The 26,174-nt window shown below is 41.6% G+C and overlaps 2 protein-coding genes across 5 annotated transcripts; one reads left to right on the plus strand and one right to left on the minus strand.

Annotated features, from left to right (window-relative positions):
• The first annotated feature begins 2,740 nt into the window (after positions 1 to 2,740).
• Positions 2,741 to 13,392, plus strand: slc12a9 (solute carrier family 12 member 9). Of its 3 annotated transcripts, none has more exons than XM_026182178.1 (14): positions 2,741 to 3,046; positions 4,446 to 4,706; positions 4,818 to 4,952; positions 5,051 to 5,188; positions 5,297 to 5,599; positions 5,701 to 5,808; positions 7,920 to 8,031; positions 8,108 to 8,265; positions 8,349 to 8,431; positions 8,511 to 8,635; positions 9,714 to 9,906; positions 10,006 to 10,180; positions 11,160 to 11,306; positions 11,402 to 13,392. In XM_026182178.1, exons 2-14 carry the CDS (start codon positions 4,502 to 4,504, stop codon positions 12,226 to 12,228), a joined length of 2,709 nt encoding a protein of 902 aa, XP_026037963.1. In that variant the 5' UTR covers positions 2,741 to 3,046; positions 4,446 to 4,501; the 3' UTR covers positions 12,229 to 13,392. The 3 variants fall into 3 exon arrangements, with proteins under 3 accessions (XP_026037963.1, XP_026037965.1, XP_026037964.1); XM_026182180.1 differs by lacking the exon at positions 2,741 to 3,046 and adding an exon at positions 3,239 to 3,647 and having other exon boundaries at positions 4,469 to 4,706; XM_026182179.1 differs by lacking the exon at positions 2,741 to 3,046 and adding an exon at positions 3,242 to 3,647.
• A 3,878-nt stretch (positions 13,393 to 17,270) lies between these two features.
• Positions 17,271 to 21,517, minus strand: hsd20b2 (hydroxysteroid (20-beta) dehydrogenase 2). 2 transcript variants are annotated; one of them, XM_026182183.1, is made up of 11 exons: positions 21,185 to 21,517; positions 19,746 to 19,792; positions 19,203 to 19,278; positions 19,016 to 19,126; positions 18,857 to 18,924; positions 18,709 to 18,753; positions 18,574 to 18,608; positions 18,401 to 18,482; positions 18,199 to 18,264; positions 17,956 to 18,105; positions 17,271 to 17,871 (listed from the first exon to the last, which is right to left on the minus strand). In XM_026182183.1, the coding sequence occupies exons 1-11, from the start codon at positions 21,450 to 21,452 to the stop codon at positions 17,758 to 17,760; spliced, it is 1,062 nt and encodes a 353-aa protein (XP_026037968.1). In that variant the 5' UTR covers positions 21,453 to 21,517; the 3' UTR covers positions 17,271 to 17,757. The 2 variants fall into 2 exon arrangements, with proteins under 2 accessions (XP_026037968.1, XP_026037967.1); XM_026182182.1 differs by having other exon boundaries at positions 17,271 to 18,105.
• Between the last annotated feature and the right edge of the window lie 4,657 nt (positions 21,518 to 26,174).

Genomic DNA, 26,174 nt, shown 5'->3' on the forward strand with positions numbered 1-26,174 from the left:
GAGAGAGCCTCCACCATGTTTTAGAGATGGCTGTGCATGCTTACTGTTGCACTTCTCTCCTGTCCTTGTCGTACATACAGATGATAACCTGAAGCCAAAAGTTTCAGATTAGGATTCATCACCCCATGAAAACTGTTGCCACTGATTTTTCAGTCCAGCTCTTGAATAGAAACTGCAGTCCTAGAAACTGCAGGATCTAGGACTGAGCAGCTCCCTCTGCAGCTGGATCCTTAGCTTCCTGTCTGACAGACGCCAGGTGGTCAGACTAGGCAGCATCACCTCATCCCCCATCACACTGAACACTGGTGCTCCACAGGGGTGTGTACTGAGCCCTCTCCTGTACTCACTCTACACCTACGACTGCACAGCCACTAACAGCTCCAACATCATTGTGAAGTTTGCGGACGACACTACAGTGGTGGGTCTTATCACCAACGGTGATGAGACGGCTTACAGGGAGGAGGTCAGCGCCCTGACCCACTGGTGTCAAGACAACCATCTCACCCTCAACGTCGCAAAGACAAAGGAGTTGATAGTGGACTTCTGGAGGTGCAGAGAAGTACACACCCCCATCACCATCAACGGCGCTGCTGTGGAGAGAGTGAGCAGCTTCCGGTTCCTTGGTGTACATCTGGCTGAGGATCTTACGTGGTCAGTACACACAAACAAAACAGTGAAGAAGGCGCAGCAGCGCCTCTTCTTTCTCAGGAGACTGAAAAGATTCGGCATGAGCCCCCGCATCCTCAGGACCTTCTATCACTGTGCCATTGAGAGCATCCTCACTGGATGCATCACCACCTGGTATGGCAACAGCACCGCCTACAACTGCAAAGCTCTCCAGCGAGTAGTGCGGTGCTCTGAACGGATAATTGGAGGTGAGCTTCCCTCCCTCCAAGACATCTACAGGAAGCGGTGCCTGAGGAAAGCGGGGAGGATCATCAAGGACTCCAGTCACCCCAGCCATAAACTGTTCAGACTGCTTCCATCAGGAAGGAGGTTCTGCAGCATCCGGTCCCGTACCAGCAGACTGAGAGACAGCTTTTTCCATCAGGCCATCAGACTGCTGAACACGTCATAGACACCTCAGCTTCACTACTGGAACTTCAACATTATGCACTCCACACTGTATATAAATGCCACTTGTTTTGCACATATTCAACTCTGTATATTTTATATATTTTATTATTATTATTATTATTTTTTTTTTTTTTTTTTTTTTTTTTTTTACTATTTAATTTGTAAAAATGTGTATACACACACACACACACACACACACACACACACACACACACACACACACACACACACACACGTAGGAAAATATTTAGTATACACATCCAGAAATGCATACACTATTATATATTGTACATATATTTATTAGTTTCAGGTTGGCCATTCTTGTATTTTGCTCGTTTGTGTTGTTGTGTTTGCACATCTCTGTTGCTTGTGGGGCTCGCACACAAGAATTTCACTCGCATGTGCTGTGCCAGTGTGCCTGCACATGTGATGTGACAATAAAAGTGATTTGATTTGATTTGATTTGAATAATTTAGCATACCTGAGCTTTTCTCTGTGTTTTCCTTCCTTAAGAATGGCTTCTTGACAGCCACTGTCACTCACCCTTCTGATGATCTTTTAGATACTTTTCACCTGGTGAGGCTGTCTTAGGTCTGTCTTTTGTCTTCTACCTGTTCAATTTTCTCAGATTTTAGTGAGAACACATTGTACCCCATGCCAAGATATACAAAGCTTTTGACTAATAGTTTTTTGAGAATCACATTGGTTGGTGCAAATACTATTTTATGCCTATCAAACTCCATTATCTTTGGCATAAAAAAATAGATTCAGCTGAAGAAGCTTGAATAAACTGTGTGCTTTTGCACAAGGCTGATAGTAACAAAGTCCCAAAAGATATTCAAAATAGGTTCTTTGCTAAGTGTTCTGTTTTGAGTAAACACAACACTGGCTCATCTCTTGAGCTTGAATGATTCAAAGGTCAATGTTAAGTGGCTTAATAAACAACTGAAAATAAGGGGAAAAGCAGCCAGTGTCCAAAAAGAAAAAAATCTTTAAAAGGCCTTCAAAAAACCTGGAGAACCAATCAATACCTTTAAAAAAAAAAAAAAAAAAATTACAAGACTTGGAAGCAAAAACGAAAGAAATGAGGGACAGCTCGAGACTTTTGCACAGCACTTCGTGCACTAGAGCCTTCTGCAAACATCTGATCAGATGTTGATACTGCAGTAGTGCTTCCGAGGGCACATGCTGCATGACATTTCAGTCTGCAGGCTATGCACCCACCGACATTATGCAACTCCCGCACAAACGTTCTCGATTACATCGAGAAGTGGTTTGATTTCCTGGAGTTGAATGGATGGAGATGAACAGATTGATTTTCTTTGGGTTTTATTTTTGTTTTTAATCAAGAAAAACGCCATTATTTGACAGGTTTAGTCGGTGCCCATGTTTGACCAGTAAGTCCTCTTTGATATTTGGTGACCCCTGGAGGGAAGAAATGGCATTGCACTCCAGGATACAGATCGACCTATACTGTGTGCTAAATGAGCCGGTGTTCATACAGTACTCAGTACAGGCTGCTCAGAACAGACTGCGATCCAGAGTCATCACCTGCACTCTTCTACACTTATTTAAAGTGACTTATAAAGCCCTGGCGAGGCCACCAGTTGGGGGCGTGGTTTTCTCTGACAAGCAGTACCTTTCCTCATATTTGTAATGTTTTGCCCTCCCCTGTAGGCAGTCACATGAGCAGTGTCAGCTCTCCCGTGACACTTTTTAACAAATAACAGAGGGAACGAGGCGTGCCGCGGTAGTTGTATTATTATTGGGCAGCACATCTTTCGCAGCATCCAACTCTAGGGGAAGCTAATCTCGGTCAGCCAGCCCATTGCTTCCACATTTGTGAGTCTACTGCGCATCTGACGCGAGAGACTTCTCCACACAACTGACACAGGCTCAACCAAACACCCAGCTTCCAAACCAACAAAAGGAGTTCACAAGCAGGAAGTGGTTGAAAGTGTGCCGAGAGGTAAGGTTGACTCTGCTCGGTGTTTTAGCTGGGGGCGGGGGGAAGGCACATCACATCACGGGGCGCGTTTCGTGGCAAACATGTTTGATTTTGCCGATTGAATGACAGTTCAGGAGCATTTAGATCAGCTGTGTTGTTTACATTATGGCGGGATCAGCCGGCCCGAACTTCCTGACCGTCGGGCTTGGGGAGAAATTTACCCAAAATGCACCAGCACACGCATAGTTAAGCTTTTGCCCCGATTTACCCTTCTCTGGAGATGTAAAGTTTTTATGCTCCAGTTGCTCCACCCTCATCCAACGTACATGTGACGGAAGCGGTGATTTATTTTACCTACCTACATGTTTATAAAAATAGGGTCCGGGGACCCAGGAGGGCCTATAATTCCCGATAGACTGAATCGTGGTTTTCGTCATCATCATCATTTATCATCGTAAACATCAGCACAGTGCGTCACTGACAGCATCTTGCAGAGCATGCGCCATAATGCCCGTTTCAGCATCAACTAGAATACAGGAACTCACAAACTGATGCATGTGGCTATCTCTGAATGCTTAACTTCCCTTTTATAACCACCAAGAAGTCGTTTGTCATGATGGGGGTAAGCCTATGTAATTTACGAAAGACTTGCAACTAACACAAAACAAATAACAGCTGAGAAGCTCTGTGAATTCAAGTGCCTTTCTGACGCTTTCTTTAGTTTATGTCTCAAATGAGACAAAGGAAAACCTCATGTGAGCAGGTGACACCAATAAGTGTTTGCCCTTTTTTGTTGTTATCCTTGAGAAATAGATCTAAATTAACTGTCTATTTAACAGATAGTATCATTGACATAAATCAGTTGCTAGCTAGAACCCTCTATAATAATTTGGAGAAAATGTACCTGGCGTGTTCAGTCAAGCTCTGTTGTGTATGACTTAGGTGGCAGTCTGGGTTTCCTATCATGTGATTTCTGTAGCTGAGCTAATAGCTTTCAGAAAGCTGCTCTGCTGGTTCAGTGATGAAAAATATCTCCTTGAGGAACAATTACAAAGCGAATGCTGAGAGGAACAAAACACGCAAGGCCACCTGGTTGCTGCTCAGCTGAGGTGGCTGCTGTTTTTTTTCTCTCTCCTGTATGTCAAAACAGACAAGCAGCTGTGAATCAGGTGACTACAAATACCGACCTGAAGTGTGAGCAGGAACTTCATAATGAAGTCTGCTATAAACTTGGCCTGCAGATTCTTTCTGCAGCATGTGAGCGTTTGATCGTGATGATAAAGAAAAAACAAAAGTACTTACTTTTAAACCAGCTAATTCTCAGCTGGTGAAGAGTAACTACTTGATCAGGGCTTGTAAGTATTTATAAGACGTTCTAGGGCATTTGCTGTTGTTTCACATGATGATCACTTGTTTTTAGGAGGCACTGAAAGGGGCGAGGAGGCAAATTCTCAGCAGAACCTCTTCTCTGCAGCCATGTCAAACGAACACACGCCCCTGATCACCTCAGGGGTGTGCGGTCTGAATGTGACTGCAGCGGTATGTGGCACGGATGCGGACCCCACCCAAGAATCCAGCTCCGGGACGCCAAATCAGAATCCTCGAAAATTGAACACGTTTTTCGGTGTTATGGTGCCAACTGTCCTCTCAATGTTCAGCATTGTGCTATTTCTGAGAACAGGTGAGAGGCGCATGTTTGAACAGATTTTAAAAAAGCCATGCTTGGCATGTTTTTAATGGCTCACGTCATTGTGCTGTAGTGACTCACGTGGTGTGATCTCCTTCTTTGCAGGGTTTGTGGTTGGTCATGCGGGCCTGTTGCAGGCTCTTTTGATGGTGGTTGTAGCCTACACCATCATATCTCTTACGATACTGTCCATCTGTGCTATTTCCACCAATGGTGCGATACAGGGCGGTGGAGCGTATTGTATCCTTACAGACCAAACTGTTTCAAACTTTTTTTTTTTAAATCATCCTTTGCCACAGTTTCAGGTGAACCATAAGCCTTAACAAAAACACAATCAGACATGATAAGCCGGTCTCTGGGACCCGAGTTTGGAGGAAGTATTGGTTTAATGTTCTTTCTAGCAAAAATCTTTGCATGTGGAGGCTATGTTCTAGGTCTCGTAGAAGCCATACTTGATGTATTTGGTGCAGATCCCGGTAAGGTCCTACTCGTATTTTGTTTCACTATATATATTTTTTTTCCATTAAATGATCTACTTCATTTACTTTATCCCATAAGTTTTCTGCCTGATTTTTTCTTTTTAGACTCCTCTGTGTCCACGGGCGTGCGGGTGCTTCCCCAGGGTTACTGGTGCACAGTGTTGTATTCTGCAGTAATCCTTCTGCTGTGTCTGCTTGTGTGTCTGGTGGGCGCCCACATCTACTCCCGCACTGCCTTCGTCATCCTTCTGGTGGTCACTGTATCGCTGCTGTCTGTCTTCATCAGTTCTGTAGCAGTCAAACCTCAAGAATTCATCATTACCCACCACGGACCTAGCAACCAGACCCTCCATTACAACGCCAGCTACACTGGTTTCAGCGCCACCACACTGAAGAACAACCTGGGCCGTAAGTATAGATGGGCCACAAGTGTTAATGCTTGTAAGGACAGGGAAGCATCTATTTAAGGTCTTGCTGAGGTTCCTCTTTTTTTCCCCCTTTCTCTCTAGCTGGTTACTCGTTGGACTACAGCACCAACTCTGTCATGTCTTTTGCCACCGTGTTTGCGGTCATGTTCACCAGCTGCACAGGAATCATGGCTGGAGCCAACATGTCAGGTGAAAATTTGTTGGGGGTGACAGTGCTACTAGCGATATTTTTAAATACTTTCCTTTTTCTTGAACGTTTACGTCTTTTTGATTAATTGAACGACATTTCAGAGGCAGATATTGCAGTTTCTACCAAAATCTAGTGGTAGATTTAAAAGCAGGACTTTCACTTCCTGTTATCGTTTCTTATATTATCTTGCGTTACCACAATACCCAAAAGATCTCTGTGACTGTTTTCTCAAGGTCTCCTCATGGTGCATTATGCACTGCGCAGAGGTCTTGAGTCATCCCTCATTTCTTTATATTTTGTGAGGAAAGAATTTAAATGCATGGAGTAATTTATTGAAAAGTGCAAAGATACATGAAAACATGAGAGGAAAAGACAAAAACAGAGTCTAACAAGCTTGAAAGTCAATATTTGGTGTGTTCAACTTTATTCTTTAATGCACCCTGTCATGTCTTTAAGTAGTCTTCACTAATAGTTCTCCAGGCCTCTTGAAAGACATTCAAAGCTCGTCTTTGGATGTTGGCTGCTTTTTGTTCCATTTTCTGTCACAATGCTTCGATGCTGATCGTGCTCCACTGTGTGGTTTTTCTGTCCAGGTAGGTTTTTTTCTGCATTGGTAGTATGTTTGCAAACTGATGACATTCATAATTTCATCAATTTTAGCAAGGTCTCTGACACCACTGACTGAAATGGAGTGCAGAACCTTGACAGAGTCTCCACTGTGTTTCACAGATGGCTGTAAATATCCTTGACCTCCTCTGTACATATTTCCTTTTCTCTTAAGAATTCCTTGATAGCCATCCTTTCACAGAGATTGTTTCTGATAAAGCTTCAGCGAACAGTTTATGGATCAACTGGTGGACGAGATTTATTTCTCAGTTCTCTGTCAGGCCTTAGCTGGACCTTTTCTCGTTTCTTAAGGGCATGACTTTCAGATAATATTGTGGATATTTTTTAAGACCTGGAAACAAGTGGACAAGTAGACGTTTGTTCTCCACTTGTCCAGGTTCCAAATAGTTTTTAAGGACACGCTGCACACTAAGCTGACATGTGTCAAGTTTTCAGCTGATAGCTCTTTGGGAATCATGTAAATATTTAAAAAATACTTTTTTGTATCTATCAAACTTTGTTATCTTTTCTTAAGAAATGGCAACAAATGATGTCTGTGAAGGTTCTCAGTCATCCAGGTCATCGTAGTCTAAGGAGCTTGGAAGGAAAAGCGTCTGGACTTCTTTAAGTTGCTTGAAGACGTTTCACCTCTCATCCGAGAAGCTTCTTCAGTTCTAAGGTCAAATGGTGGAGAGTCCCAGATTTAAACCCAGTGGCAGTATTATCCCCCCAAAGAGGGACAAAAGGACCCCCTGATGATCCTCTACCTAATCACATGAGCCGAGGTGTGAAACTGGGTGTGGGTCCCAATCAGCCAGGGTTTTGGGTGAGCTCATTGTGAAACCTGGGCCCACCCTATCATGTGATTTCCTGAGGTCAGATGGCCCAGGGTGTGAGTGGGCGTTAAGGCGTCTGGGAAGGGATCTCAAAACTGGATTATAGATGGCAGACAGTTCGTGTCGCAAACCACTGGGACTCTCCACCATTTGACCCTTAGAACTGAAGACGCTTCTCGGATGAGAGGTGAAACGTCTTCTAGCAACTTAAAGAAGTCCAGACGCTTTTCCTTCCAAGCTCCTTAGACGGCAACAAATGATGTGTTTTTGCAACACGTTGCTGGTAACAAAGTGCCTAAAGGTACAATTTAAAATTGGTTCTGCGCTAAGTTGTCTGTTTTGTGTAAACGCAACACTGGTTCATCCCTTGAGTTAGGTGTCTTTTGGGTGTCAGTGTGAAGTGGCTTATGAAAGACATTCTTCTGGAGATGGTCAGGTGCAATTACTGGAGTGTAAATGAGTGAAGAAGCGGCCAATTCAAAAGCTCTTTTGAAAGCCTGGAGAACTATTCCTTGAAACATAATAGTCTGGCTCCTTATCAGAGAAGTATAAAGAATCGGTGGTGGCTCAAGACCTTTGCACAATACTGTATGAACATGCAAAAATTGGTCTCACGTACATAAACATGCACTTCATGACAGCAGCTCTTACTCCACTCATCTCTGCAGGGGAGCTGAAGAATCCGAGTGTTGCAATCCCTAAAGGCACCATCATAGCCGTCAGTTACACTTTCATCGTCTACGTCCTGCTCTTCCTCATGATCAGCGCTACCTGTGACAGGTCGGAAATGGCTTATCAAATATAAATGACATAAAAATAGGACGTTTGAGGTATGATAACAAACATATTTCTTTAGGACCCTGTTGATTCAAGATTATGGCTTTTTGCAACGGATCAACTTATGGCCACCGTTTGTCACTATTGGGATATACTGCGCCTCACTGTCAGCAGCGATGTGTGCCATGATAGGAGCGTCCCGTATCCTGCATGCTCTTGCTCTGGATCACCTCTTTGGTAAGGCTCATCCTTTTTTTTTTAAATATTTTTTTATACTTCTTATGGGATTAATTATGAAACTTTAATGGTTTTCCTCAAAGGCTTGCCATTAGCCCCAGCTGCCATCACATCAGCTTCAGGAAATCCTTGGGTGGCGGTGCTGTTCACCTGGGGCCTGACACAGGTGAGTTCCTGCAGCCCGCAGGTCCCTGTTTTTGAAATTGGAACTGGTTGACTAACCTGTAGTTTGTGGCTTGTTGCAGTGCGTGGTGTTTGCAGGGGAGCTCAATGTGATAGCAGGTTTGGTGACTGTTTTCTACTTACTTGCCTACGCTGCAGTTGACTTGGCCTGTTTGGCGCTTGAGTGGGCATCAGCTCCAAATTTCAGGTAATGAGCACAGACTGTATATTAAAAGATGGCTGTAGCCTCTGGGTTAAAAAAAATGGAGCCAATGGACGAATGCTTTAAACTAGGATTTTTTTTTTTTAAAGGTTAACTCGTATGGACCCAAAACCTTACTACTTGCATGATTAATCACCTCATTAAACACTTTTAAACACTTAAACTTTTGACTTAATGTGCAAGTTAGCATAGTGTTCATGTTATAAAATGTAGCCCTGTTTAGTGTAAAACAGCTGTGTAAAAAGTTGCTACCACACTATCATGCTGTGCCCAGTGCTTTTTGATTCAGAGCCACACCTTGCTTGTGATGTCTAGTTTCAAAATATGCACATGTTAATGACTAAAATGCTTAACTCATGCTTAAGGTTTTAAATTCTGCAAAATGTCTTAAGTAGAGTCGTAATAAATACTGATCAACCAGTAGTGAAAGAACAATAAAAACTTGTGTGGTGTCTGCTGACCTCTGTCAGTGGCAACTCATTGTTGACATTGTGGAACCTACAATGTCGTTACATTAACAGACAACAGCAAGCTTCATCATATTAGCATGAATTCAGCAGGAGGATAAGTTGCAGTGAAGCTGCAGCAATAATGTGTCACTGCATTAGCTGATTTTGGTTATAATCTGAATGGTTTCCAGCAAAAGTGAAAAACATTTTAGGTTTGCAAATGTGAGAACTTGTTGCTTTTCTGTATTATCGTGAGGTTATTGTTTAATTGTTAGGAGTCTGTGTTGACAAGAAAGATGTGATGGTAATTTTTCAAAATACGTCTGACATTTTCAGAGAACAAATGGTTAATAGATTTGATTGTGACCGCAAAGCAGTTGAAAGCACTTAGTAACAGGACTGTAAATATCACAGCCCGAGAGCATTTTAGTCCTTCTGTGCCTACATTTAACATTGTGCTATGGTACCATGAAAGTGTAATCAATTAATCAATTCTGGAAGGACATAAGAAAACACTTGTTCTGTGACACTACAAAAGCTAAACATATATTGCCATAAAAGTGATATCCATCCGCTCGTGCTGTTCATGTCTTGTCTGTGTGTGTGTTTAACAGACCAACCTTCCAGCTCTTTTCCTGGCACACCTGCCTGCTGGGGATTGTGAGCTGTTTGGCCATGATGTTCGTCATCAATCCCGTGTACTCCTCGGGCAGCATCGTGCTCCTCCTACTGCTGCTGCTTTTCCTCCACTACAGATCGCCCACTAGCAGCTGGGGCTACATCAGCCAGGCTCTCATTTTCCACCAGGTTATCTGGACACAGTCACTCGCACTCATACACACAAAGTCCAGCATGCACTACAGTTTCTCAATAGTTTCGCTTCTCTTTATCCGCTCTGGTTTTTAGGTGCGCAAGTATCTGCTGATGCTGGATGTGAGGAAAGACCACGTGAAGTTCTGGAGGCCGCAGGTGTTGTTGATGGTGGCCAACCCCCGCTCTTCCAGCCAGCTCATCCTGTTTGTAAATCAGCTGAAGAAGGGAGGACTGTATGTGCTGGGTCATGTGCAGCTGGGAGATCTGGGTAATGCTCATTAGGTGGCGTGTTATGGCCGTCTGCAGCTAACAGTATTAAATTACTCTTATCGTTGTGGTTTTGCTTATGACTTAACTGAAGTTGCTGCTGCTGTTGTTTGAAGGCCTCAGATACTCACATTCAGTATCAGTTTTGCACTGTTTGGGTTCTGTGACTAATTCGTACCAAAGCATTTTGTTACCTGTAGTGCTGAAACATTGTGTATTTATAGCTAAAACCTACCTTTTGATGTCCTGTGCCTGGAAAGCCTGACGCTATGAATCAACTTGCAGTCATCTGTAAGTTGTAGGATTCATATGAGCTCTGACAGGCCTGATCACACATACCATCATGAAAAGTTTCCTTGTGGGGACTTAATGTGCAGGAGCTTTTGCACTTGACTTTTTTCCTGTGGCACAGTAGCTTCAAACTGAGGGTTCAGATAGATAATTAGCTCCTTATTGATTTGGCCTTGCGGAACTACATTTCTTTTTATTCAATCCTTAATCCATACTGCCACAATCCACTATCCTGCTGGGGCCTTTCTGCGTGGAGTCTGCATGTTCTGATGTTTGTGTGGGTTAGGTTAGCTAAAATGATTATTCTAAATTGCCCATAGGTGCAAATGTGAGTGTGAATGGTTGTCTGTCTCTATGTGCTAGCCCTGCGATAGCCTGGGGACCTGACCAGGGTTCGACTCATTCTGTGGCATCTTGGAGAGGCTCCAGCTGAGTTGCTCCAGATGTTTATTTGAGTGTGGATGTGTGTGAATATCAGATAGAAAGCACTTAGACATAGAAAAACATGCTTTTATGAATGGGTGAATGAAACATGTTGCATAAAGCACTTTAAGTGCTTGAGCAGGACAGTGCTGTATAAGAACCAGTCCATTTACCACTCACCATTTCCTTGATGAAATTGCATCTATTAAATGAAGCTCTCAGCTTAGTTTTGGTGAATGTATTTTTCTGTCTACTCTGTGTTTTAGACACCTTGCCTTCAGATCCAGTCCAGCAGCAGTACAACTTTTGGATGAGCCTAGTTGATAAACTTGGGGTGAAGGCCTTTGTTGACCTGACACTCTCTCCTACTGTCAGACAGGGAACTCAGCATCTGCTTCGCATCACAGGCCTAGGTAAGCTCATTTTTGTCTCCTCGCTTTTCTGGTGATTGCATTCAGTCCAGAGTGTGACGTTACTTTATGTGCTGACTCCTACATTCCTCTAAAAGGTGGCATGAAGCCCAACATGCTGATTTTGGGGTTCTATGACAGCTGCACTCCTGAGGACTTCCTCCTGCAGGACTCTGCCTTCTGCGACACAGCAGTGGAACGAGGCGGCGAGGATGAATTTAATTTTGGGGTTGACCTGCCTTCACTGCAGGCTCATTTCCCCCCCGTCCGGGATGCAGAAAGCCCGCGGTGGCTCGCACCAGAGGAATACGTTGGGATAATTTCTGACGCCATTAAAATGAACAAGAGCGTGTGCCTGGGTCGGTATTTCTTCCAGTTAGAGGGAGAAGATAAAGACAGCAAGGTTGACGGCTCGGAGCGGATTATAGACGTGTGGCCGCTCAACCTGCTCCAGCCGGGCAGCCGTGACTACGAGGACGTGTGCAGCCTCTTTCTGCTGCAGATGGCCTGCGTACTCAACATGTCCAACAAATGGCGGCATGCAAAAATGAGAATTTTCCTCAACGTGGGAACCGCTTCCAGCGACCAGGGATGGATGGTCAACGAAGAGGCCTTTCGAGAGCTGCTGAGGAAGCTGAGGATCAGGGCGTCGATAAAGATCGTGCCATGGGACTCTGTGGTGCAGCACCACACTCCCACCGCAGAGCCAGCACAAGCTCCGTCCAAGAGCTTCTTGTCAGCAGTGAACCACATGTTGATGGAGCACAGCTCGCAAGCTACCGTTCGCTTCCTGTATTTACCTCAACCTCCTTCACAACGCAGCCAGTCACAGGTGTTTCTAGCTCAGCTGGAAGCAGTGACCAATGAATTGGGTCCAACGCTTCTAATTCACGGCGTCACCCCAGTCACGTACACTGACCTCTGAGCATGTGCGGTGATGACTTTTTGTCATCGCAGTACGATTTGTCATTGAAATAGTGTCTTATCTCATTGTTCACTTAAATGCGGGTAGCAACGATGGTCAAGTAGCACTTGAGGTCTTTCATTTAAATATGATATTTCCTTATTTTTATATACTTGAACTATTGAACTGGCTTCAACTGAACCAGGAACCGGGAGAATACTTTGCTTTTGTTGATACAACCTTCTTCTTGCATTATCTTCAGACCTGTCTAAACAAAATCAGGCCAAAGGCTCTTCGTAACAAACGCGCACGTTGTTTTAAGCTGCGCGGGTTGCCCAGGGCATTACATATAGAATATATCTGTCTATAATTTCAGTGCTGAAATGCTGAGCTTTGGATTAACAAAAACGAGTGCAGAATAAATTCCTCTAGTTCAGTTTCTAAATGGCATTGTGTTCTTTTTGTTTGTACTTTTTTTTGCTGCCTACTTTCGTTCCTTCGCTCTCATGTTTCTGCTGGTTGCTGGACCAAGAGATCCAAAGACGTCTTTTGTTTGGGACCCTGTTTCATTCAGATTTGTATTTATTTGTTTTTGTTGTTGTTTTTCATGTCCTCATGCCAATTTATGAATTTTTTCCCCAGTGATATAAAAGGAATTGTTACAGTTTTGACATTAGAATGATACATTTGTTGCTATTATTTGTGTTTATTTAAAAAAAAAAAAAAAAAGTGGATTGGACTTGGTGCTAGCAGAGCAGACTCTAAAAGTACTTCAGAAAGGGTTATTCAGTTACGTTGGAGGTGATAAATAATGATAACAATAACGCTGAACAAATATATTTCATATAATCATATTTCAGTCTTTCATGGTGAGGATGACATTTCAGACCAGTAAAGACAAACAAGTTTTCATCACATTTTTACAAAATATTCAAGTAACCATATTTACAACATGAGATGTCACAACACACCGAGTTTGTTGTCACTGCTGAAAAAGCATCAGCGTGTTCTTGTTTGTGCTTGATGAGAACACTTTTGGACTCTTGCACTCTAATATTACTGAAATTACTGCCACAGGCACTGTCTGTTGTCATCCCTGGAGCTGTTACGTAAATTAATATTTTTGTTGTAACCACTTATGTGTTCAAACCACAGAATGTAATAAAAACAGATCAAATCTACATATCTGCCAGTTGTATTACGATTCTTTTTTTCTTTGCCTTCAGTGCAATTCTCACATCAGAAAAGTCATTCTCACTACTCTTACTGCAGAATAATTTACTCCGCCCACGTTAACTTTTCTCATTGTTTTTATACAGTGCTGTAGTTTTTCCACATACTTCACAGCTAAAGATAGAAGTTGTTGTGTTGATGCACTTTTCATCTTAATCTCATTAAAACACAGTTTGCACTCTTGATTGCTCACTTTCCTGATTACTGCATTAGTGTTTTTACTGTAATCCAGGGGTAGGCAACCTTTCTGATGACGAGTGCCATTTAAAATTTCCTCAGAAGTCAGTGTGCCATATGATTGCATTAGCAATAAATTTAATAACGCTCTATATTAACGGTTACACACTATATAGAACCACTTTATAGAATTATATTTGTTCACAGATGAAACCAAAAAAAAAAAGACACTTTTTATCCATAACAAGAACTCCATAACAGCAAATGAACTACACAACAGAAAATACAAATGTTATTTATGGTCTCCTCACAACAATGATAAGAAAAATAAACTGGGCCAATATGGCATGTTTGTTAATACAGAGACACACATGTTAATGTGATCTCTGGTCTCCCACTCAGAGACATAGGTCTCCGACTGTCCAGCATTCAGACGGCTACCTGAGGACACTCATGTGAGAAAATCTGCTTACACAGATATGTAGAACCAAATACTGTCAATAAGGCCTCTGCAATGTTCTGAAGACAGTTAAACTTGTCAGGTAGTGATGTCCAGCAGGTGAAAATGCAAGCTCCATGAACACACACAGCTGTGGATTCCAGCTGCTTCGATGTTATATATATGATTTCTATACATTTTACACCAGATGGAAACTTTGGTTGTAAGCTTCAGATAATTATTTATTAAAAGCTAGACATTTTAAATGAGAATAAGAAGGTATTTCTTTGTGTCCCCCTTTCCCTGTTAATGCCCTACCTGGCCCCGCTGGCAAAACTTTGCTAGACCCGCCCCTGCACAGTTACCAGCTGTCAGCTACATTAAAAAAAAGGATCCTGGTGTTATTTGTCTCTCAGAAACAGTTCATAACTTCCCTTCAACTCATTCATGTCACCTAAAAGGTAAACCTGTTTCTCCATCCCCTGCTCAGCTCTGATGATTCAGTTAGGACATCTCCTGGTTTCATCTGCATGTTTCCCTCTCACCAGATATACAAACCGATATCATGGCCAGCAGCTTTTACAGCTGTGGCTCCAGCAAACATCAGCTACTAGAAAGTAATACTAAATACATTCTAACAACAGCTGATCAAGCTTAAACGTGCTGCTGTTGTTTAACGCGACATCCGGCGGTTTCCTCTTTCTGGTGCAAAGTTGGTGATAAACAAACGATCAGCGGATCATTGATCGTTTCATGATTGAAGTAGCAACAGGTGAGAGAGGGGGAGAGAATGAGAGAAGAAGAGGCAACTGTGCAGCGTAATGACAGAATAACTCCAGCTTTGTGTCTTTTTTTATTCTAGCTGAAGTCCGGGACAAACTGTTCCTTTTCACCTCAATACGAAACGCATAATATTTTCTCTGAATACGGGACGATTCAGTCTTTTTACAGGATGGTTGGCAACTCTACTAACTAACCTTATGAATAAAATAAAGTTCACTATTAGTACCATCAAAGCACCCACCCAGCTGTATAGAAACTCCGTCATGCTAGCTAGTACGCAGTAAGAGTTATTGTAACTGACTGTAAAAAGTCAGCAAAACGAAAATAAACTCCACCTAAACTTGGTTTATATCTGACCCAGATGGACTGCAGGTCATAACTTCTTACCTGAAGTTCAGTTCACCTGACACTCAGACCGGCGGCCGCCTGGGTCTCTCCTCCTGCCTCCCCTTTCTCTCATCCACCTGCTGGCCTCCACCACTTGCTAATGTTACTGAATCTGAGGAAGCACCACCACAGCCACCAGGCACGTGCAGAGGGGGGGGGCGGAAGGGGCTTGAGCACCCGCCCCTTTCCTGATGGGTGCCCAAAGTGCCCTTTTGTTGAGGCAATTGTTTTTTTGTTTTTTTTTAATTATTTCTTTTTATATGTGTGTGTGCGTGCGGAGTCCTGTCTGTGCCCCTCAACAATAATATTTAACTATTAATCACAGTTTTGCTAAATAAAAGGATCTGGCTTGTATTAGTCACATGATCACATTTAACCAATGATCGCAGAACGCGCTGGTTACGAGCCGGGAACGAGCTCACAAAGAGCACGCGCATTTTTTGCGGTCCGGAGCTGTAGGAGAAACACAAGTTAACTCAGAGACACAGACTGATGCGACAAAACCAGTAAGTAGGTGTACAGCGCACACTGTAGTGTGTAGCACACAGGAGTATTAGCTTATTACGTACACGTTGGTAAGCTGTCTTGTGGCAACTGACGAACTGAAACAAACGAGCGTGCTGTGTGTGCAACAGCGCGACAAACATTACCTGTCCTAACTGCACAAGTAGTGCTGGTCATAGCTGCTAGCTCACTGGGTAAGGCTGTCATGGGTCTGTAGCTCTGTCACCGTTTTAGGGAACATATTTAGTTTTAAAGTAAGTTACAGAGTATTTCCTGCCTTTCTGGGGGGATTATATTTCACTAAAAAACGATCTAATATGCATGTCCACATAATAATGATTATAATTATAATATTTAAAAAACACGCTGTATTTTAAAGAACGTACATTAAGAAACAGATTATATTAGATTTATATTTTAAATAAGACAAAATGCTGATTTTACAGCAGTAAAATTATTGTATCTCTACAGTTTAAAAATGTAATAAGCTTTCTCCCTGCACAGAGTGGATAGTGAAACAAATGGAATCATCATAAATACATTATTTCATATTTATTACTTTTTTCCCCTCATTGCTTTATTATTGTAGCTCTAGTAATAAATAATAAGGGAAGGATTCTGGATCAGCACCATGATGGAAACTTGTGCCCACAGTATATACAGTATTCTGAAGAAGGTCTAAAATGTCACTGTGTGTGCATGTGTGTGTTTTATGTATATGGATTTTTAAATTATTACTCATGATATAACATTGTCCAGACATGCCTGGTAAGGACATGAGGAGGAAACAGTAGGAGCTGTATGAGGCTACTAAAGGTAATGGATCCCTCAGCAGCTGGATTACAAAGAGCACAGGTAACATTAACACATGTACCAGTTGTTGGAGAGATATTCCAGTATAAACAAAAATAATAAGCACAACTGAAATGTTTTGCTTCTATAACATTTTTCTGTCATCATTTTATTATAGATTAAGTGTAAGAGTTGTTAAGTGTGGATAATTAAATAATAGTTTATTGCAATAGCAAGTTGTGCCTTGTTCTCAGATGGACAGCAAGTGGAGAGTGATATATGAAATGATGGGATGGAAGGAAGAAGAGAAGCAAAGAGTGATTCACAGTCTAGTTTATTTCTCAGTTTTTTGTTGCCTTATGGTTCCAAGCGCTGTCACCAATCTTTGCATTTTGTTATTATCTCATGACACTTGTTTAATCAGCTACCATCTCTCCTATGGAGTTTTTAATGTCTACAGTCTCAGATCAGCACAGCCCTGCCCTCCAGCACTATCAGCAGCAGGAGCAGCAGCAACACCTTAACAGCAACATTGTACCCATCAGGTAAAACATAGGCTACGTTTGCTTTGCCTTGTTACCCATATTAGATTCTTGATGAATGTGTGTTGTTGTTATTCAGCCTGGTTCAATGTGCCCCTTTTTAGCTTTAAGCACCCGCCCCTTTAAACGTCTCTGCCCTGACAGCCACCACCAAACAACTGAGTTATTTTTACACACCGACCAGCATCTGGCCAATCCACCACCTTTCATTGTTTATACAGTTACAAAGAAAAAAAAAAAGTCACCGGGCCACCGAGCAAATGCCAGGTATGCCTGACGGCCAGTCCAGCTATGGGCGTGGCATCAGTTAACCCTTTGCGTGCCAACTGTGGCACGCATGCCTAGGGTTGCCAACTCCTGCTGTAATCAGTTTACTACTTTTTCATATTTGTATGAAAGAGCAATCAAACTCTCTCAGGGGTATGAAATAACCCTTTGATTGAAAGCAAACCAAGCCACATACAAAGTCACACAGATCACCTTTCATCCCTATTCTGAACGTCATCAGGTCATCTTGACCATGTCAACATGCCTAAGGTAAAACGGTGAAACCAGTTTGTTGTCTAAGAGTTAAAACAGTCGTGAATGGGTTTTATTCACCATAGAGTTGAAGTAATTCAGTAATATTTGAGTGATAATTTTCTCCTGCAGAAAAAAAACAACCTCAATATCAGTGCAGATGGAGTCACATGACTACTCCCTGTTTTCACCGGTCCAATCGTTTTTCTTGCATGAGCTTCGTAGTTTCCTAATGAGGAATGTCGACATCCGAAGACAGTCCGGCAAGAGCATTGTAAGAAGCGCATTCTGTAAGTTGTTGGAAAAGTGACATGTTAACGTATTGGAGGGGATCATTTCTAAGCTATAACAGTTTAGCACTTTATAACTGACCTGGACTGCGTGTGATAGACAGCCAGTGGTGCAGCTGGAGTGACCCACGGTGTTCAAAGCCTCACGAGCAAACGCTGTAGCGCTCTTCATGAAGCTGTTCACTTTCACATTTTTTGTCATGTTGGTGGACACCAGGAAGGGAGCCACACACTGAGGAGAGATTAAGGGAGCCAGAGTTATTTGGCTTTTAACTGAAAAAAAAAAAAAGAAATTTTGAAATTTGACCAGAGTTGCACACTTTACCTGGACAGTAATTCCCTTTGACTTGTACTCTGCATGGAGACACTGAGAGAAGTATGTTACGAAAGTCTGGAATAAAGAAGAAAACAGACAAACCAACAAGTGAGCATCATCAAACCGTGTGCCAGTGAGAAAACATTACAGTGTGACGGGGTCAGCGTATATCTGAAACAATGAGTGCAAGTACGTCATACTGAAACAGCACCTTGGAGGCAGAGTAAAGCGTCAACAAAGGCTGTGGATGGACACCTGTCATAGACGAGATGTTGATGATCAGCCCCTTTCCTCTGGGTCAAAGATGGAAGGCAGACATCCATTACATCATCCCATACCTTGCTACCTAATAATCACTTTAAATTTGAATGTTTCTGTCTTTACCTTTTAACCATGTCTGGGAGAACCAGTCTGGTCATCTGAATTGAGACAACATAAACTCATTTAGGTATCAATCAGTGGTTATTTATTGGAGAAAGCTGTGAAAATTACTCAGAAATACCCACAAAGACCTCTCACCTGAGGGACTGACAGTATGTTACAGTTGATCACTTGAGTGATTTTCTGGTCAGAAAAACACAGAAAATGAAAAAAGGATTGTTATCAGAAGAAATATATTAAACAGTTCATTAACTGTTTAATAACATTAAAACACGACAACGCTTACCTGTTCAGCATCCGGTATTTCCAGGAAATAGGCAAAACAGTCAGTACTGGTCATTCCCACATTGTTAACTATGTGGCATAAGGACATGCAAAATTAGCAGCTTCAGTAAGTAAGTATGTAAGAAAAAGGCAAGTTGGAAAGTAGGTGGGTATGTATTACCCAGAATTCCAATCTGCAGGCCTTGTAGTTCCTTGGCTATGGCAGTGTAGATACTGTAGCCATGTGTGAAGTCCACTGGGATGGTCTGAGTCTTTCTTCCATACACACCCTCTGACGAAAACAAACAATATATTTTTGATTATTTTGTCTCAATAGCCGCAGAAAGTAGTATTTTCCTTGAACTCACCGATTTCTCTGGCAACAGTTTGAAGCTTGTTATCACATCTGCTTATTAAAACAATATCCAGGCCTCTTCGTGCCAGCTGGAAGAGAAAAAGAGAGAGTTTGTGGCTGTCACACAACAAGGAGACAAAGTCAGTCAAATTGTTTTATAATTCTGAACTTAAAAAACACATGTCTTGGTCTTGGAGTTTACTATCAACAATTTTATTAACTGTGAAAACTTATTTATAAGCTAGCTGTAAAATTGATAATTTTTCACACTGCGTGAACAAAAATATATTTGCAAGAATGATTATCACATCAACAGTACATCATGAGGCGATATTAATTGCTGCATGACTACACACTACCTAAAACTCCATCGTAATAACGCAGCTACATTATAAGATACTGAAATTCACAACTTTCTGTTTTCCGTGAAAAGAAGTGACAAAAGTAACAAAAGAAAGTCTCGGCTACAAAATAGCTGTGTGTGTGTGTGTGTGTGTGTGTGTGTGTGTGTGTGTGTGGGAGAGAGAGCGATTGTTAAGGGGAGCTGATGACTCACCTCAGTGGCATAAGCTTTACCAATACCAGATGTGGCACCGGTGACAACTGCACAGAGGAGAAAGCAGAAAAACGTCAGATCAGTTTTATTTCTTTCAACACTCCTGTCAAACCCAGCAGGAGTTTTAAACATGGATTTGTTGTGGACAAAGATAATGTGTTTTGCTTTCCTTATACAAAAATACATTTTTAAATGTCGATTCAAAGCAGAAACTTCCATTATTTCTGATCAGCAGTACGGCACAACCAACATTACTGTGAATGTAGTGATAACCAACTAGTAAGATTGCTAGTTGACAGAGGATATCAAAAAGCAGAATAATAAAAATCAGTATCATCTGATAGGTTTACTGGAATAATAGCAGTCAAAAAAAAGGGCAAAATTGTATCTATTAATAAAAAAGATCCAGTTACAGATTCACGTGTAGAATTAGACTATTTTGTATTTAGTGCAGATAAACATATACCTCAAATGCAACTTTATTTGCATGCCTCATCTCAACGAGTCATTCCAAAGTAACAATGTAATTTTAGAAGCATTTAGGAGGAAATGTAACCAACACAAGAGTAAAAGTTGCAAGTGGAATGTAAGAATGTGATTTCAGAGTAATCAGCCTTGATTTAAATGAACGGAGTGCTGCAGCAGGCCTCTAGTTCTCTGAGAGTTTGCTTCAGATACGTGGAGCATTAAAATTAAACGCTTCTTCTCCTTGTTTAGTTTGTGCTCTGGGGATAGATAGACCTGTCCCAGATAAGCTTAGAGATTTGTGTGGCGGCCAACATAGCAGCAGATAACACATGTATTTTTTTTTTTTTTTGATCAAGGTCTTTTTATTGAACAAAGAATTGCTTCCAACAACAATTATGGCAAAATTAACAGACAGTTGTGCCCCCACCCCCCCAGAACAGTGTAACTAAAACCCAGCCAGAGAGGAAAGGAGAGACAAAATAACATAAAATAAAATAAAGTTACAGATACAAAGTGAATAATAAAATAAATGAACAACAGCAAGAGAAAAAAAAAAACAAAACCCACTCACACGCACATTAAGCAATAGTATCCGGACTTAATCTTTCAAAGTAAGTAAGAAAAGGTTGCCATGTGTCATAGAACCGCCGAACCGAACCTTTTACAGTGTAGCGGATCTTTTCCAGCTGAGTATAGTACATGACATCCTTAACCCATTGCCCATATACAGGTGGAAGTGGCTCTTTCCATTTCAATAATATCATTCTACGGGAGATAACACATGTATTTTGACTGCAAACCAGTCAAACTATGTAAACCGAAGACACTGTGATGATCTGAGAGTTGGCATGATAAAAATGTTAAGAAAAGAGGTACCATGTCCAGGGCTTTGCAGTCCTGACCCTAAAACCGCCACAGCTGGCACTGTTACATTTGAAGAGTACACTGTAATTCCTCTTCTTTAACCTTACCTGCCCATTGTCCGTATGTTCTCAAGTCCACTTGCCATTTTGATGATAAAACAAACTCTCTAAATCCACACCAACATCTCCAAGTGATTTTCAGAAGGTAGAAAGTCACAGTCATTCCTCCAATGATGGCCAGTAGGTCAGCAAACAACATCTTGTTGCAGAGCTCCTTTGCTTCTAGCTCAGAGTGCAAAATGCCAAAAAAGTGGCTCAACTGCCAAACTTTGGGCAGTGAAAACTGTTTATCTGTAACGCCCCTCCTCCTCCACATTACCCCACCCCTGATTGAATGCTGCTGTCATGAAAGGTGACCCTGCTGGACACATATGGCCCTAAACCTCCATTACAGACCACTTTTTGGAAGCACACCTAAGCTTTTGAGTCTTTACAGAGTTGTACACTATAATTTCATAATGATATTATTAAGAGTTTGTTCACTTAACATAAAAACATCAAGTTGCAGTTGATCGTAAGCATGCTAAACGACAAGGGAAAGCTCTTAGTTGTAACTGTCATGTCCGATGGCACAAAATGCAAAGTTTTTTGTTAAGATGTCTTTCAAACATGCTGCAGTTGTAGTGTTTCTGTTTTTTATTTTTGTCTTCAAGCCCAAGCTTACTTTCTCCAATATACAGCTCTTTCTGTAACCCGAGTCCTGTATGGTACGTATAAATGTCAGGATTTCCCTTTAACGCGCTGCAGGATGCAGCAGGTTCTAACAGCAATCACATGTGAATCTAATCGTCAAAAGCCTGGAAGTACGACTCATCAAATGGTGTCAGTGCAGATAAAAGCAATAACGTAGTTGTGACAGCTACTGACAGCTGATAAATCTCAGCTGCAGTTACAATCTGTCACCTTTTATTGTCAGTAGAAACAGTCCCATCCATTCATGCAACAACCAACGTCTGTACACTGATAAACTCAAAATGCTCTCGATAATTGTCTGAGCAACAATACATGTGATAGCCCATAAATGCTACACAAGCATATTTAGAGCTGTGATCAAGCTGCTATCATTAAAATGATAAAAAATTGAACTGGGTCACTTGCAGTGTTCAGAGCCATAATGACTCCCCGTGGCAAAATAAAGTGTGTTTTGTGTAAAAATGGGTCAATTCATATTTCTACAAGTGTGTCTTACATTACTAACCCCTCTCTACCATAAAAAAAATACTATATCAGGGCTCTAGAGTGCGACCAATTTGGTCGCAAATGCGACCAAATTTTTCAGTGGTGCGACCAACTGTTCCGGTAACAAAAAAAAAAATCTCTGTAACTCTCCGTGTGGTCAACAACAGACACACATTATGCCCCTATCGTGGACTAAACCAATCAGAGATAGTCAGGGGCGGGACCTCTCTGATTGGCCGTGGTCCAGTTGAAAGTGCAGGTGGAAGAGAGAGGTGAGTAGCTTGAATAAAGCGATATCAATTCATTAACGGATTCCACACAAAGACCTAAACACGGAGCGGACCCAACACATCAGAATCAGCTTCGTCTTTCTCGGCTTTCTCACCCGACGGCCTGAACACGGACACGCTGTCGGAGCTTAGCGATTCTTCGGGTCCGCGCTGTGTTTACGTCTTTTTGCGCTGATTCTGAGCTGCAGGTTTTGCCTCTCTCCAACCAAAATTCACCGAGCCTGCAGCAAAAGAAGCAGCAAACTGCGCTTCACATTTGATCAATGTCGTCATGAATTCCCTCTGACTTTTGCTGTTTTGCTTCCACCACGATAAAAATCACACTTCCTGCACAGCTCTCTCTCTCTCTGTACTTCAGGAACAGTTTCCCGTCTCAAATCTGTTTTCTGCATTATTCATTCGCTTATTACCCACCAGTCTAGCGTTGTTTACAGCGCTTTTTCTTTTTTCACTTAAATGACCTCGGACAAGAAAGCCTAATTTCTGCTGTTCAATACTGAAGAAATTCAAATTTCTTAAAATTATGCAAAATTGCAGAATATTTTTAAGGTTATCTGCTATAAAAAGCCAGACCAGGAAAATCTCCTTCATGTTTTCCTGTGTTTTATTCTCAGTTACTTTCACACAAAGGCATCTGCTGTGATTTTCACAATTCTGATGAAGTCTCATGTGTATCAGTACTGATAAATGATCAGAATTATAATATTTCTGACTGTCTGAGGCTAAATTGAATCAAATCAGGACTTTGAGAACCGGAATTGAATGGATTATAGAAATCAGTGATGATACTCAGCCCTAGTGAGCAGCCTAGGCCTGAGAGAAGTGGATGTACTGTAGCTGTGGGTAATAAGAAAAGATGAAAAGAACTATTGATAACTTTTTTGTTAAGTTAAGGCCTGATCTGTCTGAAATTCATAGCCAGTGCTCTGACACGGTGCCATCAATATTTGAATGCTGAAAAAGCACAGTGTATCCAGAAAACACATTATATGCTGCAGTAAATGCACTGCCCAAGTGTCCCCTCTCCCCACGGCCTTTCAGCAGCAGACAGCAGCAAACAGGTCGTCAGAGGAGGCCAAGATGATGATTAAGTTTTTAACATTTTCTACAATATTGACAAAGCACTTTAAGCACAAGTTTGTTAGTTAATAATTTAGAAATTAATATTGTCTGTATGGACTTCCCCCCCCCAAAGAAAGTGCACATGTAAAACTGCGGTGTTAAGCGATGCGGTTGAAAAATTTGAGTGCGCCTAATTTTGTGCCGGTACGCCTAAATTTTTAAAGTTAGGCGTACCGGTGCGCCCATGTCAAAAAGTTAGTCTAGAGCCCTGTATATGCATTCAAGATTACTTATTTTCCCACTTTCACACTAAGTTTTAGCAGAAATAGCATAAACTACTGTGTCCCCGATCAGGTTTGTTCAGGTTCAGTTACCAACATGTGAAAAATTCAATTAAACTCCATTTGTGTGTTGTTTATATGGAGCTAAAGTTTAGCCCCATATAAACAACACACACGCTACAGATGATTCAGTATTGTGTAGAACCACTTAGCAACATCAAGTTTAAATCAACGTTTTATGTGTGACTTTATTAGTGTCTTACATCAGTGTGGATTCATTTTGTTTGCTTTGTTGCTTCAGTTTGTTTAGGTTTGTGGGGATTCATTTATGGGCAGCTCTCTTAAGGTGCCGCTGCAACATTTCAGTTAGGTTGGGATTTGCGAAACAAGCTAAAATCATCACGCCTCCACCACCATGTTTGACAGTCGGTGTGACGTGTTTTGACTGATATGCTGTGTTTGGTTTTCTCCAAATGTGGCCAAACATCTCCACACTGGTCTTGAGGACATTGTTCCAGAATTCTTGTGGTTGTTCAGATGAAACTTTGGAAACCTAAGCTGTGCTGCCATGCTCTTTTTTTTGAGAGAAGAGGCTTTCTCCTTGCAACACAAACAAGCCCTGCTTGTTCAATGTTTTTCTAACTGTACTGTCATGAACTTTAACATTTAACATGCTATCTGAGATGTGTTTTTGAATTTACCTGAGCATTTCACAATCTGATCTTGGGGTGAATTCTCAAAACTTCAGTTTTTATAGAGGTCACATTTATAGAGGTAAATGTGAGATACTTGTTAATAGTTCTAACAGCAATCTGGAAGTATAGTAGCAAAACTGAGGGATGGTTAAAGTTCATTTGTACTATAATACCCAAAGGGTATTTCAGATTGACCAAAAGTTATGTCGGACAATGCTAAGGATTTTCTATGAGTCTGTTGTGGCCAGTGCTATCCTCTATGCTGTTGCATGCTGGGGCAGAAGGTTGAGGTTTGCTGATGCCAACACACTAAATATACTGATCTGCAAGGCCAGTAATGTTGTGGGGACGGAGCTGGACTCCCTTAAGGTGGTGTCTGAGAGGCGGATGTTGTCCCAGATGAGGACAAAGGTGGATAATACCTCCCACCCACTCCATGACGTGCCGGCTAGTCACAGGAGCACGTTCAGCGAGAGACTGAGATTACCAGAAAGCACCACAGGAATCATTCCTGCCCGTGGCCATCTCCCTGTACAACTCCTCCATCTAATACACTGTAAACACTTCAATAGTTACACCCTTTTGCACATGCTCTACAGTAAAATAGCAAATGCCAAAGTTCACAGTTTAGAGTCAAATGTCAGTCATATATATTCTCACCTCTGTAATATTCTTGTCAGTCTTCTTGATATTTATGATTGAGCAATTTGTTATATTAGTCCTGTTTTTAAAATTTCAAATTCTGCAACCTATTGTATTACATAATTAGTTTAGTCTGTTACTGTCTTGGAGCAACTGTAACCCACATAATTTCCTTGAGTATTAGTAAATTATTCTGATTCTGAAGTAACATAAAATAAAATCACATGTCTCACCAACAAGAACTGCAAATTAATCATAATTATACATCTGTACTGTATATAAAAAAGCAACATGTAGTCTCTTTTCATGTCCATTCACTGTAGGTGTGGATCTATTGCATGGCGTTCCTCACAGCAAGAAGCTGTTGAGCAAAATCAATACAGCTCTTCCTGCATCTGGAGCTTGTGAAGGACATCTCAGTCGTGCAGGACTCCTGTTCACTGCTAAACAGTTAGAGCTTCACAGAAAGAACCTTGAGAGCAAACTGCTGCTGAAGCTTAACCATCATCTCACTGAGTTAAGAAATGGCACATTTTTGCTAAATCTGCAGAAATAGATGCACACCCATACAATTTATGGTAAACTGAGCTGCCTTGTATGTACATATGTTGAAGTTGCCTCGTTCTAATGTTTTCTCTGAGGCTGCTGCCATTTGGAGCAAAAATGAATATATAGTTTACAGCATATCTTGTCACTGGAAATTGTTTGCACTGGTTTTTTTGGGGGGGTTTTTTTGGGGGTTTTTTTTTTTTTTTTTTGTCCCGTTTGACTCTTTTGCCATCAGAATTGTTGTCTAAAGGCAAAGAAAGATGCCCAACGGATTTACTTTACCAAATTGACCATCCCAGCCTTGCCGTAATGGTCCATTTGATTCACCTTTTATTGTTTA

Source organism: Astatotilapia calliptera, chromosome 10 (assembly GCF_900246225.1).
Source record: "Astatotilapia calliptera chromosome 10, fAstCal1.2, whole genome shotgun sequence".
Classification (NCBI taxonomy): Eukaryota; Metazoa; Chordata; class Actinopteri; order Cichliformes; family Cichlidae; genus Astatotilapia; species Astatotilapia calliptera.

What these genes read in the sequence shown, in the direction of transcription:
- hsd20b2 (XM_026182182.1), bottom strand. Translation starts at nt 21,452, where the DNA reads ATGTGGAGGAGGAGGGGCGTTACAGATAAACAGTTTTCACTGCCCAAA. An exon ending in AACATACGGACAATGGGCAG is followed by an intron (nt 19,793 to 21,184) that starts GTAAGGTTAAAG and finishes TCCTCTGTGCAG; the next exon opens with TTGTCACCGGTGCCACATCT. An exon ending in GTAAAGCTTATGCCACTGAG is followed by an intron (nt 19,279 to 19,745) that starts GTGAGTCATCAG and finishes TTTCTCTTCCAG; the next exon opens with CTGGCACGAAGAGGCCTGGA.
- slc12a9 (XM_026182180.1), top strand. Translation starts at nt 3,597, where the DNA reads ATGCTTAACTTCCCTTTTATAACCACCAAGAAGTCGTTTGTCATGATG. An exon ending in TGTGCTATTTCTGAGAACAG is followed by an intron (nt 4,707 to 4,817) that starts GTGAGAGGCGCA and finishes CCTTCTTTGCAG; the next exon opens with GGTTTGTGGTTGGTCATGCG. An exon ending in GGCTGGAGCCAACATGTCAG is followed by an intron (nt 5,809 to 7,919) that starts GTGAAAATTTGT and finishes TCATCTCTGCAG; the next exon opens with GGGAGCTGAAGAATCCGAGT.